Source organism: Rhipicephalus sanguineus, chromosome 1, assembly GCF_013339695.2.
Source record: "Rhipicephalus sanguineus isolate Rsan-2018 chromosome 1, BIME_Rsan_1.4, whole genome shotgun sequence".
NCBI classification, from domain to species: domain Eukaryota; kingdom Metazoa; phylum Arthropoda; class Arachnida; order Ixodida; family Ixodidae; genus Rhipicephalus; species Rhipicephalus sanguineus.
Genome location: NC_051176.1, coordinates 160611932 through 160633666, shown reverse-complemented (window position 1 = coordinate 160633666; position 21735 = coordinate 160611932). Strand labels below are relative to the sequence as shown.

General features: G+C 43.8%; 1 protein-coding gene across 1 annotated transcript in view; it reads left to right on the top strand.

Moving 5' to 3' along the window:
* LOC119401236 (DENN domain-containing protein 1A) overlaps positions 1–21735 on the top strand; it is a 79068-nt gene that overhangs the window by 4447 nt on the left and 52886 nt on the right. The window contains exons 5-12 of the mRNA XM_037667924.2: positions 1314–1421; positions 3466–3535; positions 3638–3733; positions 9305–9358; positions 9950–10011; positions 11204–11302; positions 15274–15324; positions 18597–18642. Of these exons, the coding sequence (XP_037523852.1) occupies positions 1314–1421; positions 3466–3535; positions 3638–3733; positions 9305–9358; positions 9950–10011; positions 11204–11302; positions 15274–15324; positions 18597–18642 (586 nt within the window). The remainder of the gene's footprint in view (positions 1–1313; positions 1422–3465; positions 3536–3637; positions 3734–9304; positions 9359–9949; positions 10012–11203; positions 11303–15273; positions 15325–18596; positions 18643–21735) is intronic.

Genomic DNA, 21735 nt, shown 5'->3' with positions numbered 1-21735 from the left:
GAAAAACTATTTTGGCACCCCTGTCCATCGCTTGTCCAGTCCTCCTCATCTGCGAAGTGACTTAAAGTTTCCTATGGGCAACTTAACGTAGCGCTGACTTAGTTGATTGGTCCTCTGCACTAGGAAATGGTGCCATGGCCCTGCAGTGATGCGATTTTGGCCATGCATTTACTGCACTGCTAGGGTGACCCTAGCGCTGCTATAACATGAGCGACACATGGAGGAAGCCTTGCTCAGTTGTTGGCTTTGTCCCAGTGATGTAATCACTGATGCCGTGTTACGTTGCTGAAGTGGGTGTAGTCACGATGAGCTACGCTTACTCCTTTTTGCTGCTAAGAAGGGTGGGAAGGCCGAGCGAGAAACCGAAACCAGTCGAAGTGGGTTGTTCTTCCTATAACTTCCTTATTACAGGATAACTAATACAGGATAACTTACAGGATAACTAATAAGGATAACTTCCTTATTACAGCACTTATTGGCAAAATTCTTGCTGCAGCATGTTCACATCGTACAAGTGTGCAGTTATCGCTTCATCACACATTTCGGACTACGGGGTTGTTTACTGGCCCTTTAAAGGGGCCCTGCAGCACTTTTCCAAGTAATCATGAAATGACCTCACTATCGAAGTTCATTGTCTCACGAATTTACTGCTGTAAAAATTTTTTAGAATCCATGAAGTACGAGGAGAGTTAGAGGGGGGACTTGTCATACGCTTTAAGAGCTTTCGCTCTTCTTTCATCTCATCCCAGCAAGCACGTTGAAAACTACAAAAGGGTGGGGTGGGGGGGGGGGGGGGCAATGAATGGGAGCACTTTCTGTTCTTGATTTCTTTGAACGCATGCGTGGCCAACGTATAAATGTTGCGCGTGGCTCTCTTGCCACAACATGTGCCACGGCATGCCTGCACTACAACACATCACGGTGTGGGCATGTTGTGGCACACCGTGGCAGCCACAGTAACTATGCAGCTCACGATGTTCAAATTAGCCAATGGCTGTGTCTTTTGGGTATGTGACACAGTTGAGTTGGGTATATGGCATCATTTTGTCGAGAGAAGGGTGAGTGATTTCTAGCTGACTTTGAACTTTTATTGTAAATTCCCTGCTGCGTGCTGTGCTATAATTTTTGGTTCACATGCTCACCGGAGCTTCGACTACCGATCGGCAGCATTTTCTGACAAAGTTCAAAAAGTGTTGCAGGGCCCCTTTAAGCAGCAATTCAGTTTAAGCTATTTTTGTTTGCTGAGGTTCTACCGTAGTTAAATGATCAATTTTGTTTTTAAAGAGGGATCAAATGCTTTGCATTATTTCTAGCACTGCAGTGCAGCACTTCAGCTTTGTGTTGACGAGCATTGACAGCAAGTGGACATTTGGCTATTGTCGTCATGCTCCCAACTCTCAAACCTGCTTTGTGCTTCTAAGGTGAGCAGCATTGTAATGGATAAGTTTTGTGCACTGCATGCCACGGTTACCTAAACAACTTTGTTAAAGGGTCCCTGAAAAAATTTTTTAGAAATTATGGAAGCGGCTCAACTGCAACTACACTAAATCATTCACACCATAGTTTAAGTTAAGCAGACTGTATCATGGAAGCTGCAGATGATTAAAAGTTACCTGCCTTCCAACCCATGCTTTAACTCCTCAACTTTGCCGAGCGGTCAGGGTTAAGCTCCACCTTCTGCAATTGTCCGCTGACATGTGGAGGATTGCGGAGGCTGTGCTCTGTGTTTGGTTGATCAACATGCCATCAGGTATGTCCACAAACCTGTCTGCTCACATTTTCTCCTATGGTACAAAAGTAAAGAGGCCAGTCAGATCACTCACTTGAGGGAGGTTGGAAAACAAAATGCCAACTCCAACATGAAAGTGTGGCTGTAAACTTGGTGTGGCAGTGTTACTGTGGTCTGTAGTGATGTGGTTATTTAAATCCTTATAATAAATTATGTACCTTGTGCAGAATACCTAAATGAGCTTTTTAATGACCCAAAGGACTAAAGCGATCGGCTTAATGGGTTGGTATACAATCATCAAAACAGTTTCAGGGTTCCTTTAAGTCATTCTGGTGATTCTTAAAAGGCTGTGAGAAGTGTTTTTATCAAAAAGCTTTCGGGATGTACCTCCAAAGCATCTAAGGCTCTGCATTAAGATAGAATTAAGGGATGAAAGTAGTGCATATGAGCGAGAAACTGTGTCAGCTGCATAGTCCTTCATCAGTGTCTGCAGCTTTAGTATTGTGAAAATTGTGGCTATATGCTTATTGTAGACTGGTACGCAGCTGTCACTGTGTAACATATTTTCAAGTTCTGAAACGAAAGGTACGAAGATGACAACAGACAGAGATATGCACTGTCTGTCGTCTTTCCACCTTTTGCCTCTCAACATGCTAAACCAGCACACCCAGTTATCCATCCTAACGCCGTAAATGTTCAAGTTCAGAGTGGTTTGAGGCTAAAAAGGGACACTAAAGGCAAATATTAAGTTGATGTCTATTGTTGAAATAGTAATCCAGAAACCTCGTAGTGCTTGTTTCGTGCCAAGGAAATGCTTATTTTGAAGGGAAATCGCGTTTTAGTGGTCCGCACGGTGTTAGCGCACTTCGAATCACCCGCCTGAACAGGCCTTGTGACGTAGCAGTTGCCGTGCCCAACGTTGCCAGCGCTTACTGCCCGGTCGCTGACGCTACAGTTTCTTGCACAACAGCGGCCATCAACCTTGCCAAGACAGCCATGGGCCACTCCGAAACTGTATAGTTCACTGTAACAGAGCTTAGCTTGGCCAGCAGCAGCAGTAGAGTATCAACAGTGCGAAAATAGCAAGAGCCAAGCACACGCAGCAGTATGCGATACTGCAACTACCACTGAGACGCGCAGCTCGGCGAAAATGGAACTTTTGAACCATTCGCGCTGTTCCCCATGGTAATGCCAAGTTCTTTTTTCCATGAATCAAGCAGAAACGAACAAGCAGCATTTTATTACGTCTTGTGATGCACGGAAGGTTATTTTTTTTATCGCAACTAGTTTGATTACTAGTGGTTAATTGTGCTTGGGACTCTTGACGTCATCGGGATCATTTCCAAAATATCCCACTCATGGCGCACATCGTGTCCCACATTTACCTTAATTTCTCGATTACTAGAGCACTGCTATTGATACTATATTGACGTTTTAGACGTTCTCACACATTGACCTTTCACTCTGACATAAATTGTTATTTGCCTTTAGTGTCCCTTTAAACACAATGCCTATTCGCAGTATTTATTTGGTTGTTATATCTAACAAGTCCCTAAGCAGAAGCAAATGATTCGAGATACCACTTGCATGAAGGCAGCAGTGTCATGTATTATAAAAGTTTCTTCAGGCCCCTTAAGAGAGATAATTAAATTTTGTGGTCCCTAGGCATTTGGTTTTACCGACTTGTTTATGCCTCGTACCCATTTTGTACTTACTCATGTTGATCTTTCATCTAGCTACTTGCCCTGGCATGAAACATTTTACAAGGTGCTTAACCAGATCGCAGAACTAGCCAACAAGAAAGATGTGAGCAATGATTATCACTTATTTTCCTAGCACTTCATTACTGTTATGTATATTTCCCGAATACTTTATTCATAACAGCCTTTAAACCACATTCTTTTACAGTCTAGTCTAATGGGTCACTTCCTGGAATCTCTTTATCGTACACCTGTTCCCGAACCTGGGTTCCAGCTAAAGGTTTACTATGACACGGACAAAAATGTAAGTTCTTTCTTTTGTCATACAATTTGTCCCGAGCACACAAAGCATAAAGGCACATTTCCTAATATATAGCATTCACAAAACTCTTTTGAGAATAAAGGAATTGCATGTAGGACCTTATGTGACATCTAATACCGCACATGTAGTTTTCAATAAAGTGTTCCAATTATTTTATCATTCCTCTTAGTATGCATTTCATGAACTAACAAATTCTTGTTGGTTTCATTAGTTGTGTATAATACAGAAAAAACGAGCCCTTCGGACAATTCCCCTACTTTCATATATTCTTAGACAATACAGATTTTTAATAAAAATTCTATGACAGTAAGACTCCTGTCGTTTTCACACACACAAGCTCTACGTCGAGGCGGAAATACTTTGCCCCAGCTGATATGACACTGTTGCAACTAATTAACAAAAACTCGTGAATTGACTTTTTAATTATTGGCTTGAGGGCAGTCGTTTATTAGAAAGTTGTAGTGCGTGCCAATTTATGGCATACCCATTTTTAGAAATAAAAAAAAGTTGCACATACTTCGAGATATTCATCATAGAATTTTAAGGGCGATACCGAAACTGGTGGTGCATAGGAAACGTGGCCTTTCGGTTATGTAAGACCCGAACTGCTCATGGCAAGGAAGTGACAAAATTTGAATCAAGGTGCGCCAAAGCAGAACCCAGTCATGAAAATCGGCAATCATTCTGAAATACACAAGTAGGCAGCTTATTCTTTGGGTGCAATCTGTGATGCTTATCTGTTTCTTTCATAAACTACAAACAGGCATGAAACACTATTTCATGTATCTGCAAGAAGACAGGCCACAATGGCTGCTTCTGAGTTTTATGCTTCACAGACAAAGAAAATGTTGATATCGCGCTTTTCTTGCACACAGTTGAAAGAAACAGGTAAGGACCAAACACCACACGCACAGGTAAGGCGATCCTCTAGCAAAAGTGAGATGACTTGCCACTTTTGATGAAAAGATATGGCCACGACGCGCCTTCATTCAAATTTTGTCACTTCCTTGTCGTGGGTAGTTCTGGTCTGGCATAGCAGAGTCGTCGCTCTTCGTCCGCACCGGGCACGATCAGTTTCAATATCGCCCTTGAAATTTTATGATGGATATCTTGAATTACGTGCAACTTTTGTGATTTCTAAAAAGTGGGTGTGCCATAAATCGTCGTGCACTAGAACTTTCCAATTTTAACAACTGCCCTCAAGTCAATAATTAAAAAGTTAATTAGCGTTTTTTTTGTTAAATAGTCACAACAGTGTCACTTCAGCTGGGGCAAAGTATTTCCGCCTCGACGTAGAGTTCGTGTGCAAGAATGACAGGAGCCTTGCCTTTCTGTCATAGGATTTTTATTCAAAATCTGTATTGTCTACAAAAAACCCCACATATATATATATATATATATATATATATATATATATATATATATATATATATATATATATATATATATATATATATGGGCGGCTGACGTGGAATCGGAAATTATTTGTTGTAGCGGAGTTCGTTATAGTGGGATTATATATATATATATATACACACACACCACACACACACACACACACACACACACACACACACACACAGCACGGAACAAGTAATTTTCGATTCCCCGTCAGCCGCCGACAGAAAAAAACGGGGAAAATGTCTCGTCACAGCAAATACTTTTCCTGGGTGCTTCCGCTCCAACGATGTTTTCGCGAGTGCTATCACATAAGGAAAAGGAGCTTGCCTAGGATTGCCGCGAAATCCCGCTAGCAACTCGACGATTTCTCATTGGCTCGTGACTTCCAGAGTCGACCCAACTTCCGACCCAAAACTTCATCGGAGACCCGCCTTCTACCACCACACGCACATCCCGGTAGATTTTTCGCCATTGAGATGCTCGGCGACGGATCGTCGACATCCACCATGATGCTGCGGGCAGGTTTGAGGCGCGTGCGGGTCGCGGTAGAATCTTTATGCAAGAACTTCCGCCATGTTTTTGACGCAGCGCTCAAAACAAAACTATGCTTGTCGTCACTAGCCCTGCGATCGTGAATGACAACCACGGCGTTATGACGGCACACGCGCGGCCAGCGCGCACCTAGTCCAAGCGTAACTACATCTTGCCGCCGCCGCTGCGAACACAAATGCGGTCGTATTGACGCGATGGTGGGCGACCGCGAAAGTACGCGCGCATCCAACTTGCACCGACTCAAAGCAATGCTACTTGCCGCAACGCTGCGGACAAAACCGCGGTAGACTCGATCGCAGATAGCAACGGCGCAGTTCTGAAGGCACGCGCACGGCCAGCGCGCACAAATTGAAAACGGAACAACTGTTTGCCGCAACCGCTGCCGCAGGAAACCGCGGTCGTTATTAGAGGTGTGCACGGGCTCCGGGTAGCCCGAAAGCCCGGCCCGCGGGCCGGGCTCGGGCGGGCCGACGTATTTTCACCTCGGGCCCGGGCCGGGCTCGGTGCAAAGCCCGACTCAAGCCCGAAATATAGAGAATGAGCGGGAATTGTTTTCCAGCACGCATACAGAGCCTTTTTCGCGACCGCCCTTTACCGCTTTTCCTTTCCATTCGCTACCTTAAACAAAAGGGGAGCAGGTAAAGCACTGCCTCTGTTGCACTATTGCACTCCGACAAACAGAGAAGTAACACCACTTGAGCTAGTGACGGCGCCACGCGACTGTTCGCGTTAGATTTAAGGCCAAATCCCATATGAGTGAAAATGTACGCGACAGCGCGAGCGACCCGACGTAGATCGCCTTCGTGCAAGCTTACGCTTGCATGGGCATACCCCATACACGTGACGGCTTTGGCGAGCGAACTCTATTGTTGCTGGCATGAGGCCGTCTACTTGCTTGCTGTTTTTGCACAATTCGTAATCTGTATAATAGAGACTGTTCGTCGTGTGTCGTTTGATCACATTTGCTATGCTCAATAAAACGCCAAATTACCGGAAAACGATGTTTTGTTTTCGCAGCGAAGCTTCAAAAAGCCGGGCCGGTCCGGGCCCGGGATTGTGTTTTTGTACGTCGGGCCGGGCCGCGCGGGCTCGCAGCCCTTTGCCGTCGGGCTCGGGCGGGCCTTCGACAAAGTCAGCGGGTCCGGGCCGGGCTCGGGCTCGGAAATACGGCCCATGCACAGCTCTAGTCGTTATCGCCGCGATCACCGATAGCGAATAAGCTCCGAAGGTGCGCAGCTATCGCAGTAGAAGATGAAAGGCCATAAAGTCGTAAAACGACACGAAGCGTTGCGGCTTTCCTGTTGTTCGCTTATTACTATGGTAGTGCGGAGCTTCGGCATTTCAGTTGGCCCCTAGCGAAGCTTTCGCACGCTCGTTCGCGGCGCTGCGCGCTCGGCACGCTCCGAGGGTAGTCTGAATTAGAGCTGTGCACGGGCCGTATTTCCGAGCCCGAGCCCGGCCCGGGCCCGCTGACTTTGTCTAAAGCCCGCCCGAGCCCGACGGCAAAGGGCTGCGAGCCCGTCCGGCCCGGCCCGACGTACGAAAACACAATCCCGGGCCCGGCCCGGCTTTTTGAAGGTTCGCTGCGAAAGCAAAACATCGTTTTCCGGTAATTTGGCATTTTATTGAGCATATCAAATATGATCAAACGACACACGACGAACAGTCTCTATTACACACATTACAAATTACAAGTAGACGGCCTCATTCCAGCAACAATGGAGTTCGCTCGCCAAAGCCGTCACGTGCATGGGGTATGCCCGGTATGCCCATGCAAGCGTCAGCTTGCACGATGGCGATCTACGTCGGGTCGCTCGTCGCTGTCGCGTGCATTTTCACTCATATGGGATTTGGCCCTAAATCTAACGCGAACAGTCGCGTGGCGCCGTCACCAGCTCAGGTGGTGTCACTTCTCTGTTTGTCGGAGTGCAACGGAGGCAGTGCTTTACCTGCTCCCCTTTTGTTTAAAGTAGCGAATGGAAAGGAAAAGCGGTAAAGGGCGGTCGCGGAAAAGGCGCTGTATGCGTGCTGGAAAACAATTCCCGCTCATTCTCTATATTTCGGGCTTGAGTCGGGCTTTGCGCCAGGCCCGAGCCCGGCCCGATAAAACTCCAGGTAGCCCGAGCCCAACCCGGGCCCGAGGTGAAAATACATCGGCCCGCCCAAGCCCGGCCCGCGGGCCGGGTCGGGCTCGGGCTTTTGGGCTACCCGGAGCCCGTGCACACCTCTAGTCTGAATATCTTATTTTCTCGTCTTTACATCTTATGACTCCCCTGCGTGTAATCGCACCCCCCCCCCCCACTACAAAACGCGGGAGAAAGGGGAAAAAAAAGAAGTTACGACACCATCTCCCGCTCAAGGGAACCATGAGGGGATGCGAAGCAGCAGTGGGGGCGCACATTAAGTTTCCGTTACGTTCACACGGCATTTCCGTTAGTGTGTGAGGTTTTTATTTACTGTTTGTGTTATCATTACGTTGAAAGAAAGTTAAGTTAGTTAACTTTCTATTTAGTGGAGTTAGACGGTTATGTCAAATGGGAGAACTTAAGTCCTTCATGCGAAGAACCCGTTGCAGCTTTGAGATTTCGAAAAAAGCGACCTCTAGTAATAATTGCGAAGTAATGAAATTCACCCAAATTCAGCGACAAAACTGAAACCGAAATATGGAAGAGCGCTAATGCCCTATTCTTCTGAGACGTCGAATGGGTGAGTGTCCTACGCCTCTGTAATCGTTGTCTTGAACAGTGACGTCATTCTGATCGTGTACTTGTTGCACGCATCGGTGCTTCGGCTTGGGTTTCGGTTTCGCCGTTGAATTTGGTTGAACTTTATTACACCACAGTAATTACTAGAGGCCGCTTTTTCTATATCCCAAAGCTGTGATAGGTTCTTCGCATGAAGAACTTCAATTATCCTATTGGATGTAACCGTATAACTCCATAAATTAAAAGGTTAATTAATTTAATTTCTTAATTACTGTCCCAAATGACGTCTTTAACCATCTTAAGATGCCTGCCGCGACAGAAAAAGCATTTGTGAAGGCAACGAGCAAATATAGCATTTTCTTGATTTTTGAGCATTTTGGACACATTTCTTGAAACACCCAGTATGTTTATACATGCACATATATATATATATAACTGCAGCCCACCACAGTGGTCTAGCAGTTATGGTGCTCGACTGCTGGCCCGAAGGTCGCGGGATTGAATCCCAGCCGCGGCCGCGGCATTTTCGATGGAAGCAAAAACGCTTGAGGCTTGTGTATTTAGATTTAAGTGCATGTTACAGAACCCCAGGTGGTTGAAATTTCCAGAGCCCTCCACTACGGCGTCCCTCATAATCATATCGTGGTTTTGGGACGTTCAACACCGGCCTAACGGCGCACATTTAACACAAATATACAAAACAAATATTATGCCTTAAGGGCAAGTCTATGTCGCAAATAAAAAAAAAAAAAAAACCCCAACAATTACTATTATTATTATATAATTTCAAAACATTTTTCAAGCTTCCAAAAAGTGCTAATAAACAATAAAGCATTTGCTGCGTCTGTGATCTCTTGCCTTTCTATGGTGTGTAACGTGGCAAAAATAATTTCAGCCATTTCAGTGTGCCTGCTCAGATCATACAAAGTTACCAAGCATTCCGGAAAATGTGAGTATTTGCTGTGTGTACATTTCTCCTAATTACTAGTTTAACAGAAACTGCTATTGTCCCATTTTTTATTAATGGAAATATTTGTTTGGATGGTAATGAGAGATTCAACTTCCACTTAAAGTTACATTAGTAATAATTTGCCTTACTAAATCAGATATTTCATAAAATAATCTGCACTTCTAGCTAGCATGTTCGAGCACCTATGGCAGGCTTCCACTTTTTTAACGCTACTAGTACTTGACTTTCGCAGACTTTTTTTTTCTTCTTTTATTCTGCAGATGTGCTGTAAGGCATATAAAATGTCATCACTAGAGCAAAATATGGTCAGAGAGCATTCTACAGGCTACAGAGCGGTGTCTTGTTGAGCAGACCTTACGTTAAAAAGATAATGTTCGTATGCATGCTAATAGTAAGTGACTTAATTGTATGTGACGTATGTAGTAAAAAAACAAACCATAAGGTAAACAAAGCAGGCTTATTAGCGCTTATTACTATTCTAGTGTTCAGGTTATATATGCACAAAGCTGTCCATTTTGTTATGCAACACATTTTCCTCTTTGAAATAATTCTTGCACTTCCTCATTTCAGAGGAACCTAACAGAGTACTTCAATGCAGTTGATGCAACAAATATGATTGTGTTGTTTGCAAGGTATGCTTTTTTGTTTTTGTTTTAAAATTCATTGCAGTAGCTTAGCAGCTATGGTGTTGCACTGCTAAGCACGAGGTTGTGGGCGTGATTCTCAGCTGTAGCAGCCAGTTTTTGATGCAGGTTAACCGCAAAAATACCAGTGTACTTGGATTTAGATGCAGGGTTTAAAAAACTCCAGGTGGTCAGAACAAATAGAATCCCTGTCATAATCATATCATGGTATTGGTACATAAAATCCCAGAATTTGGATTTTAAATATTAATATATATATCTGTATTTACAGTTATGTGCTATTTCTCTAGTCCTTTGCACCTCAGTCTTTCACTAGCTTGTGTGGCACTATTCTGGCCATGTTCCTTATGTGTTGTACATGGAGTAGTCTGGTGAGCCTGTCAGGACAAACCCCATATGCGCGAAAATACACGAGATGACGACAAGTGACGTTACGGTGACGTCATCACTTACCAAACCAAACCCCATTCATGTTTTCGACACTAGAAATTCATCGCTTTGGTGGCATATTTCTAGTGTTGCTGGCATGAGAGCGGCTACTCTGTACGGAGACTGGCCTGATGCCAGCAGTGTCTAATGTAAAGCAATATGTTTTGTTGTACAAAGCTATAGTATAAAATATTTCTGGAAGTCTTACGTTAATTTTTATTCTTCTGATGTGTGTGAAGATTTGGTTATTTGCTACTTCTGTGCAGCGCCAGCAGTGCATCACTCACATACATCCTGTTCTTGCCTTTTGCTATTGACTGGTCGGCCATACGACTTCCGGGCGACGAGCAACAGTTTCTAGATTTGCAAAACTGAGCGATCTGTTGCGCGATGGCCACTTTTGTCGCTTTTCATGTCGCTCATCGCCATTGCATGGATTTTCGCACATATGGCGTTTGCCCTTTCTTTACCACTGTATTCAGGAATGGGCCTTAACTTCAAGCTGCAACTTGACTTGGTCAAGTCTGGCTTACGTGAGCCTGACGTGAGCATGCTCAAGGCGCTCGTTGTTTCCTTGGACGTGTTCATGTTGAGCGTTACGATGGCTTCAGCCATTCAAGTCGAGTTGTGGTTTCAAGTTCAGGCACGTTTCTGAATACCAGGATGAGCGTTTTCATTTAACAGTAAATTGATAATGGAGAAACCAGTATGTTACATTCACTTTGTTACGTTCACTTTGTTACTTGTGTAGTATGCTGCACGAGCGGAGGATTCTGATCACCTCAAGACGCCTCAGCAGGCTAAGTGCCTGTGTCCAGGCAGCGAATGCTCTTATTTACCCAATGGAATGGTGAGTAGCACTATTTCTTACTTGAATTTGCAATGAAATAGTCTCTGCTGGTATGGAAAGAGAACTTTGATGTGTGTACATGATTCGTGGTTGCATCACTGTTCTTAGTGAGACTGCATAGTGCTCAGCAAAGGTGTAGGGCTTCCATAAATTTACCTGTTATCGCCTTTACTCTTTCATTATGAGGAAGTACCATGCTTCAGGTGTGTTGTGTGAGTAAAACTTTTTCTTCTTCATATTGTACTGTACATGTAAACCCTTCCCAGTGCCATGTTTTATAATGTGGTGATGTGTCCATTGCTCAGTTCAGCTGTCCTCCACTGCCTCTGATATGGCAGTGCATGAAGCCAGTGTAGCAGAGAAGGCCACTGTTTCAGTGTTTGTAGCCGACAGTGACTACACAAATGCAATGAAACTTTAATGAATGTCTCAGAAGCATGCAAATGTCATGTATCCGTTCTTCTGAGCTCATTATGCCTTGACAAAATGGTCGGAGCTCTTGCATATGGTGTGTGTCGTGGATGGCTGGGCAAGAAATTGCGTTCCATGGCAAAGTAGTACATACTACTTTCAGGAGCTTTATAAATAAAATTACCATCATTCACTTACTTTTTCTTTTCTCTTATATTCTGGCATTGGTTTGGGTGCCGCAGTTAGTCGTTTCTGGTTCCATTGTGTTCTTTTAGTGAGATACCATTGCATTATTTTATTTGTGCAGAATCTCTTGTGAGCATGTGAGTTGGCCTACTCCTTTGTGCGGTGCTCTGAGCTAAATATTTTTTGAAATCTAATAGTAGCTTACAGAAAATACTTAATATTGTTTGTCAATAATTTACATTGAATGAAGGAAGGGAATTTTTTGAGGGCTCGCTTCTTTGTTTGACACAACTTTAATGAAAACCAGCAGATAATGAAGCCAAGGAAGGTATAGGGGATGTTAATTGTACTGTTTTAAATGTATTGTAACAATTGTGATATAGATGTGAAGAAAGTAAAGTGGACGAAAACACAACTTGCCGTTGGCAGAGACCAAACATGCGACCTTCGGATTATGCGCCATCTGGCAAAAACAAAGTGTGTTCCACACTCGCCGTCATGGCTAAGAGCGGCGCTGTCTAACACTCCCAGGGTTTGCATGCACATAAATACCCGATAATCGGACGAGGGGACGACCGCCGCTGTAGCTCATTTGGTAAGAGCATCAGGCGCATAATCCGAAAGTTGCAGGTTCGGTCCCTGCCAGTGGCAAGTTGTCTTTTCATCCACTTTACTTCCTTCATATCTATGTCACAATTGTTGCAATATGCTCAAAACAGTACAAGTAATTTACATTGTTCCTCATGACAAAATGTTGAGCTCGGAACATACTTGTATAACGTAGCATGAAAAACCACTCATTAGTTGGCATACTCTCTAATGAGTGCACTGATATATGAGTGCTGTATATGAGTCTAATGATATGAGTCTAATGAGTGCACTGATATAATGCATGACTGTGACTCTGGGTAGGTTTTGATATATTGGGTTGGAGATTAGTGAAAACCAGGAAAATACTATATATGCCAGTGAGTGTCTAGTAAATTTGTGGTGTCGCATACGATATCTTTCTGGCAACTTTGCCTTTGATAAAATATAATAGCAAAGTTGTAAAGCCTCAGCAAAACCTTGCATTGAGTTAAATGGCAGGTTGATATTTTGTTCTGGGCTTGTGAAACACAGAAACTGGGCTGAAGAAAACATCCCAGTAAGGCAGCTACAGTAAAGCATAGCTAACGGAATGTCATTAACAGGGGGTGAATTTGTTTAATGCATCTCCACTGTGAACACAAAATAGTATGAGCTGATCAGCTTTTAGTTCAAAAATCCTTGTGAGAAGGAAACAGTCGCCAATCTACAAACTACAATACAGCCTTACTTCAAGTGTGCATGCATACAGCAGATTTAGCACTTTTTTTTAATGAGGGCCTTAGTGTCTGCAAAGTGTGCACTGGGTTACGATGGAGGCAGTGTAGTTCTGGAGCTACTGTATCAATTCAGCCATCTGCTTCTGGTGCTCTTTAATGTGCACCTAAATTTAAGTACAGATAGATAGGAGCATTATTGCATCCACATCTCCCGGTACATGCTCGTGGCGACTGAGAATAGAGACGCCATGGAGGCAACATGGCAGGTCTTGAGACAACAAATAACTAGGATTGGTGAAGCGCGGTCTGTTTGTCTTGAGTGAACTAGCCAATGTGGAGGGTGTATAAACTGTTGCAAAAAGCTGGAAGAGTGAATATCTTCCCATTTGTATAGTGCTTGTTTTAGAGAGTTTTTACACCTCCTTAAAATCTTTGAAAATCCTTGTATATTTAGAAAAAGTCAAAGTTCCTTAAAGCTCTTTGGAAATAATTGCACTCATTGAAATCCTTGTAAACTAGAGTTGGGGTAAACCTATGCAAGTGTCTATGCTATGTTGGAGACACTATTGGAAAACTGTCATATTTGTCTTATTACCAGAATTTTGCTATAAAATTGCTTTGTTTTGTCCACAGCTAGTGATGGCACACTCTATGTTCTAAGTGGTAGGGCTGCATCGTTGTTGCCATCATGGTACTGGACAAAGCCAGACCAAGCAATAAACTAACCCCCATATTCAGAAATGTTCATTAACTTGAAGACACAACTTGACTTAGTCACCTGATGCGAACATGCCCTAGGAATCACAGTGAGCGTCTTTTGTATATTGACTTTTAAGGTGTTATCTTAAGCCAGACTTGACACCACTCATTTTTAACCCTCTTGCATTTTAAATAAAGAGAACATAAGTGGGTTTGGTTGCTGTAATGGGCAAAACTACTCTGATTAGGGATGCTAAGGGAAGGGGCAGGTACTTTGGCTTACAATGAATTTGTAGCGATTGCTTGTCTGAATGACTGCTGCTGGTTGGTGGCACTCTGACATGCTTAAGCAGCTTCCCACTTTTTGCCCGCAATTCGTTTTTCCCTTACTTTTGGGGCCGCTGTACCTCATCCCCTTTCCTCTCATTTGCTCTCTCAATGCTCAAGTGCCCTTTTTTTTCCCCGCACTTGGCAGGCCTGTTTTTGCTGGTCAATAAAGTTCAGTCTACTCTTTGCCTTTGAGTTATCAAGGTGCATATATCTCGCCTCTGTTCAACCAAACTCCTGATAGAGTTAATTAGGATTGTGATCATGGTGATGATGTAAGTTGTTAGCCAACATTGCAATTTACATTGATTGGGCACTCTTTAAGAGCATAATTCTTCGCATCAAGTCCCTTAGAAAAAGCATGAATCTTGACAGAATGGAAGGTTACTGTACTGTCATTGTATTATACTGCCGTAATACATTTTGCACCAAGCAGTACTTCAAAGGCTGATTTTGAAGCACAGCCGCTGTATCTCAATTGGTAGAGCACCAGGTGCGTAATTCTAAAGTTGTGGGTTCGATTCCCACCTATGGGAAGTTGTTTTTTCATCTGCTTCACTTCACTTCCATTTACTGCACTACAGCTATAAACTATAAATAATGTCCCCTATGCCCTCCTTGGTTTCATTGTCTGTTTGCTTCATTAGGTTGTGTTAAAGAAAGGAGCCGCCCCGCAATCCATCCCCCTAAAATTGAATTTGATGGTAGAGCCAGTGGCTTTATAAGTACACCAGTTGGTGTGTTGTAGTAATGGCATCACATATCAAGGAATACAGGAAAGGAACTTTATTAGGGCTAACTTCATCTTTTTTTTTTTCTTTGGAATTAGTATTACTCCTGGGAAAAAATAACAGAAAGATTTAAATGTGGCATCAATGGAAGTGTTGCTTGGTCCCTCGGTTAGGTAACTTGGCGCACCAGGGATGTGTTTGATGGTAGTATAAAGTTTGTCTAATTTTGCTGACTGCTTTAAATATTTTTGTTTGCTTGTTTCACTGTTGACTTCTGTAATTTTTTTGCATAATTTCTTTTTCATTGCAGGCAGCACATATACATCCCAGTTCTTCCTAATCATCTTCTCGACTACCTCAGGTTCGTTTAAAATACTTGCTACCCATCATAGTTCACATTTTTAGCAACAGTAATCCAGTCGTCTAGTCTGTGTAGTACTATCGGAAGCTGCTTAAAGGGCAACCGACAGCCAGATTTTTATTTGTGACTACTATCTTTTGAGGAGTCTGTGTATGGCTGATAGAGAGTCATGCAATCGAATCTGAAATGATCTAGCGTTATGTGCACTTAATCATATATCTTCATGGCATTTTTAAAGCAACTCAAAGACTTGCAGTTTTGTGCAATACTGATAGCGCTAGGATGTGCATTTATGAAGGATGGGATTAAGTATGCAAGCTGTTTTGTACCGTATACAAAAAAATGTTGAAAACAATGTTGAAAGCATTGTTGAAAGCACTGTTTTTGTGCTAGGGCCCACATGAACTAACGAATGAAGCAATGTCGTTGCTGCGATATCAGATAGTGGTGGCACACCCAGGCACGTGCCCCATCTGAAATTTCGTACCTACCATAAAATATCAAGCATAAAACGACATGCGACAACCCCTACGCCATGCTCAAGAGCAGGCACCCTCCAAAAAATATTGCTTGCTATACCACTAGTCCCTGGCATGAGCAGCCAGAACCACCTTGTGAACAGCTTGGCAACAGAGCAAGGAAGGAGGACAAAGGCCCGTATCATGTTAGCCTTGGAGATGTTGCTTGGGCCCCGCAAACTTGTCTTTGTGACATCAACAATACTAGTGGAATTGGCGAAACATCAGAGAGAGCCAGAGCAGCCACTAAATGGGTCATATGGTTGACGATGTTGCGAGGTGCCGTCACATCCCGATGAACACTCGCGCTTACTTTAAAGCCATATTAAAATACAAGGGCTATTCAGAAAGTAAGGTCTGTTTGCTAATATTTAAATATTTACACGTCAGAATGAAGATGTATTTGTGCAGCACCATCTGTTAATTCTTCGCGAAGGTACTGAAGTTATTGTTTTGACTCGGTAGTCATCTGCTTGTCAGGGAATCTAAATGACAATGTCTGTAAAAATCGTTGATCGCGCCTGTTGTGAAGTGCGAGCTCTAATTCGATTTTTGCTTGCAAAAGGATCATCAGCTTCTCAAATTTATGCGGAGTTGTGCCTAGCTTATGGACATGAAGTGATGAGTGAAGGAAAGGTCAGAAAATGGAGTCGAGACTTCACAAATGGCCGCACAAATGTGCACGACGAAGAACGGAGTGGAAGGGCCAGAATCCAGACCAATGAAACTGTTCAACAATGGACCGGGAATTGCGATTAGATCGATGACTGACAGTCAGTCGTCTGTCGGATGAATTTCCTCTTGTCAGCCACACTACAATTTGCATGATTGTAACTGAAAAGCTCAGATATCACAGAGTGTGTGCAAGGTGGATACTAAAAATGCTCACTGACCAATTCAAACAGCAAAGAATTCTCAGGCAGTGAACTTCTATGCAGAGGGACTAAAAATACTGGTGCAGCGATACGAAAAGTGCTTAGAATTTAATGGTGATTATGTAGAAAAGTGAAGTATTTTTTTGCTAAACTAAACCAGCCAATAAGAACTTTTACTAACAAATACAGTAAAACCTCGGTGATACGGATCTCGAGGGGTCGCCAAAAATATTCGTATCATCCGAAATTCGTATCACCAGAAAACATTCAAAATTACTCTGCGACAAAAGAAAGCTGGCATCCGTTTTCATTTATTGTTTCTCAGGGCCATAACAACGTCATGAAGCGCTCTGAAGAAATTCCAGTAGTTTTAAGATGCCAATGATCATACTCGTACTCGTAAACATACGTTGCTTGCGCGCGTGGTGAACCAGGTGTGATGTGACCCGTGACAGCTAGTAGCCCCTTCCTAATCTTAGCATGCTTTCCCGCATGGCACCAGAGTACTGCAACGAAAGTGACTTAAGGAGCGTTTTGCACGCGATACATGAAGGCCAGAAATTTTTCAACCGCTGTCCTTTGTTTTGATTCTTTTGTTATCGCCTTGGTGTTGGGGATCTTTTTCGGGATATTTAGGGCCGTGCCCGCGCAATCAGGAGGTTTGCTAAAAAATCGGGAGTCTCCGGTGAAAATTGGAGAGTTGGCAAGGTGTGTGCGCCCTCAACAACCGTGCATGTTGACGTTGCGAGGCCTAGCTTCTTCGCCAAGACCGTCCTCTTTAGGTCCTCGTCCACCTCTAACGGGATGTCTGATTGCGAGGACATGGCTTGCATCGGCGTGGCAGGCATGTGCAAACACCAGGAGCGTAGCCAGGGGGTTCAACCCCCCCCCCCCCCCCGAAATTTTTCAGTTTTGCTTGCATATATATACACGCACACATACAAACGCACGCACGAACATACATAAAGTATGGTTAAACCCCCCCCCCCGAAAAAAATTTCTGGCTACGGCCCTGGCAAACACAGTACAACGACTCTGCCTCGAGCACAGCAGCACTCGTCAGCGCGTAAAAAAAAAAGAAGAAGAACGCGATGCCAACGTCATCTGTAATCTGCACACGAAAGCACACAAACGCACATTAAGGATTTCAAGATTCTCGCGCACAATCTCAGAGGCTACAATGCGCCGCTGATGGCCAAACTGACGGTGCGCTGCCCGCGCTTCGGTTCCTGCGGCCGCGCGATTGGCGTGTCTTCCGCAACAGTGCGGGCAGCACCTGTTCATACCTGCGCGGTAGTGTACGTTCGTATCAAACGTCGCGGGTTGAAAATCGGTTCGTAACAACTGTACTCCACTACATTGCAAGCTAAAGGGCCTTGGCCAGGACCACAGAAAAATTCGTATCACCCCGAAATTCGTTCGAGCGGTGATCGTATCACCGGGGTTCTACTGTATTTATTTTTTGGGAACCAAACGCCCCTTACTTTTTGAATAACCCTCGTATGTTCAAGGCTACGTTTGTGACTAATACTCAATCAGAGGTACCTATGTATGCATAAGAATAGAAAGATGAATTACCTTCTGATTAATAAACAGTACTGATATCTGAATATAATAGTATTATTGAGATGCAGACAGTTTACTTTTCTGCTTTGCACAACATTGTCACTTTATTAATTGTTCATGAATACACTGCACTTTCATGGTGCTTTGAATACATTAGCTTTTGCATAAATGTCAGTATGGTGGCATAAGTGGCAATTGCTAATTGTGAAACAAATTACGCCAGCTTAGGATTTTAACATAGCATAGGAATGGCTATACTGATCATGCTTTGATGTTAGACAAGTTTATTCAGCGTGTTTGCTTTTTTTTTCAGTGCTCCAATGCCATTCCTTATTGGCGTTCCTGCAGTCACACTAGCAGTGAGTACATTTTAAAAAATTTTTCTTAGGTTATCATTTGTGTTACCTTAGCATTGTGTCAGCCAAATGGCGCACAGTAGGATCCGCGAAGGGCCCTGTGACCAGTTGCATACATCCTCTTCTGGCATGGCGCATGCAAATTTGGTAATTTTTTGTCAGCAACACCACAACTTCACATGATTGATACACAATGCACACGTCATGCATTGTTTAGCAAAAAATGTCTAGCACACTGCTCTGGCAAACTTTTTTATTGCGATAGCAATTATATGGACAGTCTCGGCTGGATTTTGCCGTCGCCGTCGCCGCCGTCATGCACCGTATATGTATAAGTATGTATATATATATAAAAGCCCCAAAGAAAAATAATTCAGAAAAATGCTTCCGAAGCGCGGAATCGAACCAGGGACCTCTTGCTCCGCAGCGAGTGGCGCTATCCACTACGCCACGAAACGCAGATCCTCCACGTAGCTAACGGCGAGCGTTATATACATACCCTTTACCACTGGACGGACTCAGAGACGGCAGGCGATAATAAGCGTTTCTTCATTACCAGCGAGATGGCGCTAGCAGCGCGACGGGCGCATTTATAAGTCGTCGTCGAGCTCGCTCGCTTCTTATATTTGCGCAGCGAGAACATTGCCCTTCCGTTGTCTACTCGCGCGGTTTTCTCGCGGTGAGGGGAAGAGGAATGTTTCACGCTTTCACCGTGATGTCCGCGCTCATGTTACCGAGCGTACGAAAGTCACTCGAGCTGAAGGGACGCCGCTAAACGAACAAACAGAAGGTGAGCGCGAACTATCAAGTGTCACAGCTCGACACTTGAAGCACGCTAGTTTCCTTCGCTGCTTCGGCCGCCTTTGCAACAGGAACACTGTTCAAACTGAGAGTATCCATTGGCAAGCCTCACTTCGTATAGCATTAATTTCTTGCTATCGCATTCATTGCTTCGCCCTTGCGGCGAAACTGTGACTTTTATTAATACAGTATAACCTCATTACAACAGACCTTCATAGTGAAGAGGATTTTGGTCTGTTGAAAAGGGAGTGTGTAACATCCAATTACTGTTACAACAGACTTTTATGTAAACGCTGAATGGGTCTGTTATAACCAAAGAGAAGTACGAGTCACAAACATGGTCTTATTTTTAACAGGGGACCAAAAAAAAAATGCAATTTTTGGAAAATCGCATTTTCAGTTTCTGTAGCCCTTTTTCTATCTGTTTCCAAAATATTTTCACTGAAAACTATGTAAAAGTGCCCTAAAATTTTTTTTTGCTTGTGCCGACTTGGCGAAAATTGCGGAAATAGCAAAAAGAAAAAAAAAACTGCGTTTTTCGAAATTACAGCTCGGCAAGTCCTCTGTTTCAGCTAGCTCCTCCATTCAGTAACAAGCGTACAAAAAGCACATGTTTGAAGTTCAATTCGAGGCCTCCGATTGGCTGCTTCCGCCGTGATGCTCGCTTCTGGAGCGTCGTCTGCTGCTTGTGTGTCGCGAGGTCATGACTGTCGAAAATTTAGCTTAGTGAAGCGTTCGCACTCGTTCTGTGTTCACGAGTCGATGATAATTTAGAATATAATTACGCTTTAGTCTGGCAGCTGCAAGCAGAAGATCAATCATCAGATTACGATAGCGTGCAGCGCTCGTCGCGAACATCGCAGACGTGCGACTGTAATAGCGTTGACTCGTTGGACCCGCTGTTAGGGGCTCCGCTTATCAGCACTTCGGAGCTTATGACGAAGACCACCACGGGACATCTCTTTGTACTCGCGATCAAGCATGACGTACTTTGACACATCGGGCACCGCGGCCACACACATCGCTACCGAGCTTTCTACTCGATGTCGTGGCTAGGCCTAACTCCACTCACGGTGCCGATGTACGAGACAAATCCGAACTTTGCAGGCAAGAACATCGCGTTAGCGGGCATGCGAAAGCGAAGAAGCCGTAATGTCCTTCATCACAAGCAACGAATCACATCACCCGCTGGCTCCTCAGAACCGCGAATGGGGATTTTGCGCATCGGCAGCGGAAACCCCCTTCCAAGCTCGCTGCGCAGCGACCGCTCGGAGAAGCGGTGGCAGAGGCTAGAAATTTCACGCGTCAGCGTCCCAAAAGTAACACCAAGCACGCTGCGCGCCGATTTTTTGTCGCTACAGCTAGTCATAGTTGATCATTGACAGACCGGAGATCAGCGGCCTTCGTTCTTAAATCGGTACGTTGACATCCATGGCGCATTGTTCCCGTCCAGAAAGTATGCTAAGTGATGTTTGAAGTCGGAAGTTGTTGAATTTGGGATGTCCGTGGTGGAAAAGTCCGCTGTAAAGGAGTCCTGATCACCTTGCTGGCCTGACAATTTAGTTAGTTATATCCTAATGTCCGTTATACTAGAATCCGTTGTAAACGCAGCTCAATCAATGGAACAAATATGGAGGTTGGCATAACATCGCAAATTGGTATGTGGTATTCAAATGTCTGTTGTAAACAGATCCGTTGTAACGAGGTTATACTGTACAGTGAAACCCATTTATAATAGGCACTGATGTAACAGACGGATATAAGAGACATCAGTGTACTTACATCGAAATGGGGCTTGATCAGAAAATGAGATTGTGGTAGCCTGCTTATGAGAGACACCTTATGTAAGGGACAAGAACTACTTCCAGGTCTTTCTCTCCTACAGAACTGGAGCGTAATTCTATTTAATGGAAACTTGCATATCATATTCTAAGTGACATAATTATATGTTGCATACATTAAGTCATACTCTCACCCCCCATCCACCTGACACGCATACGCACTTCCTTTCTTCTTTCGTGATAATGTTCTTAATTTTCAGCTAGAGGAAGTTATTTGCAATTTAGAGACAAATTTGTGCATATTAAAAATAAATTCATAGTTGCAGCTACTCGGAGAAAGCAGGGTTCAACAGAATCTCTTGGCAATGAGTACAAAGTTTCTTTTTTTTTTTTCATGTCTTATACAAAACTGCAAGACAGCTCCCAGATTATACACATTGGTTACTGCCATTCGACTGTAAGCCCAAAAGTGGTATAATTGAACACAAAAATGACTAACATTAAGAAACTGGTT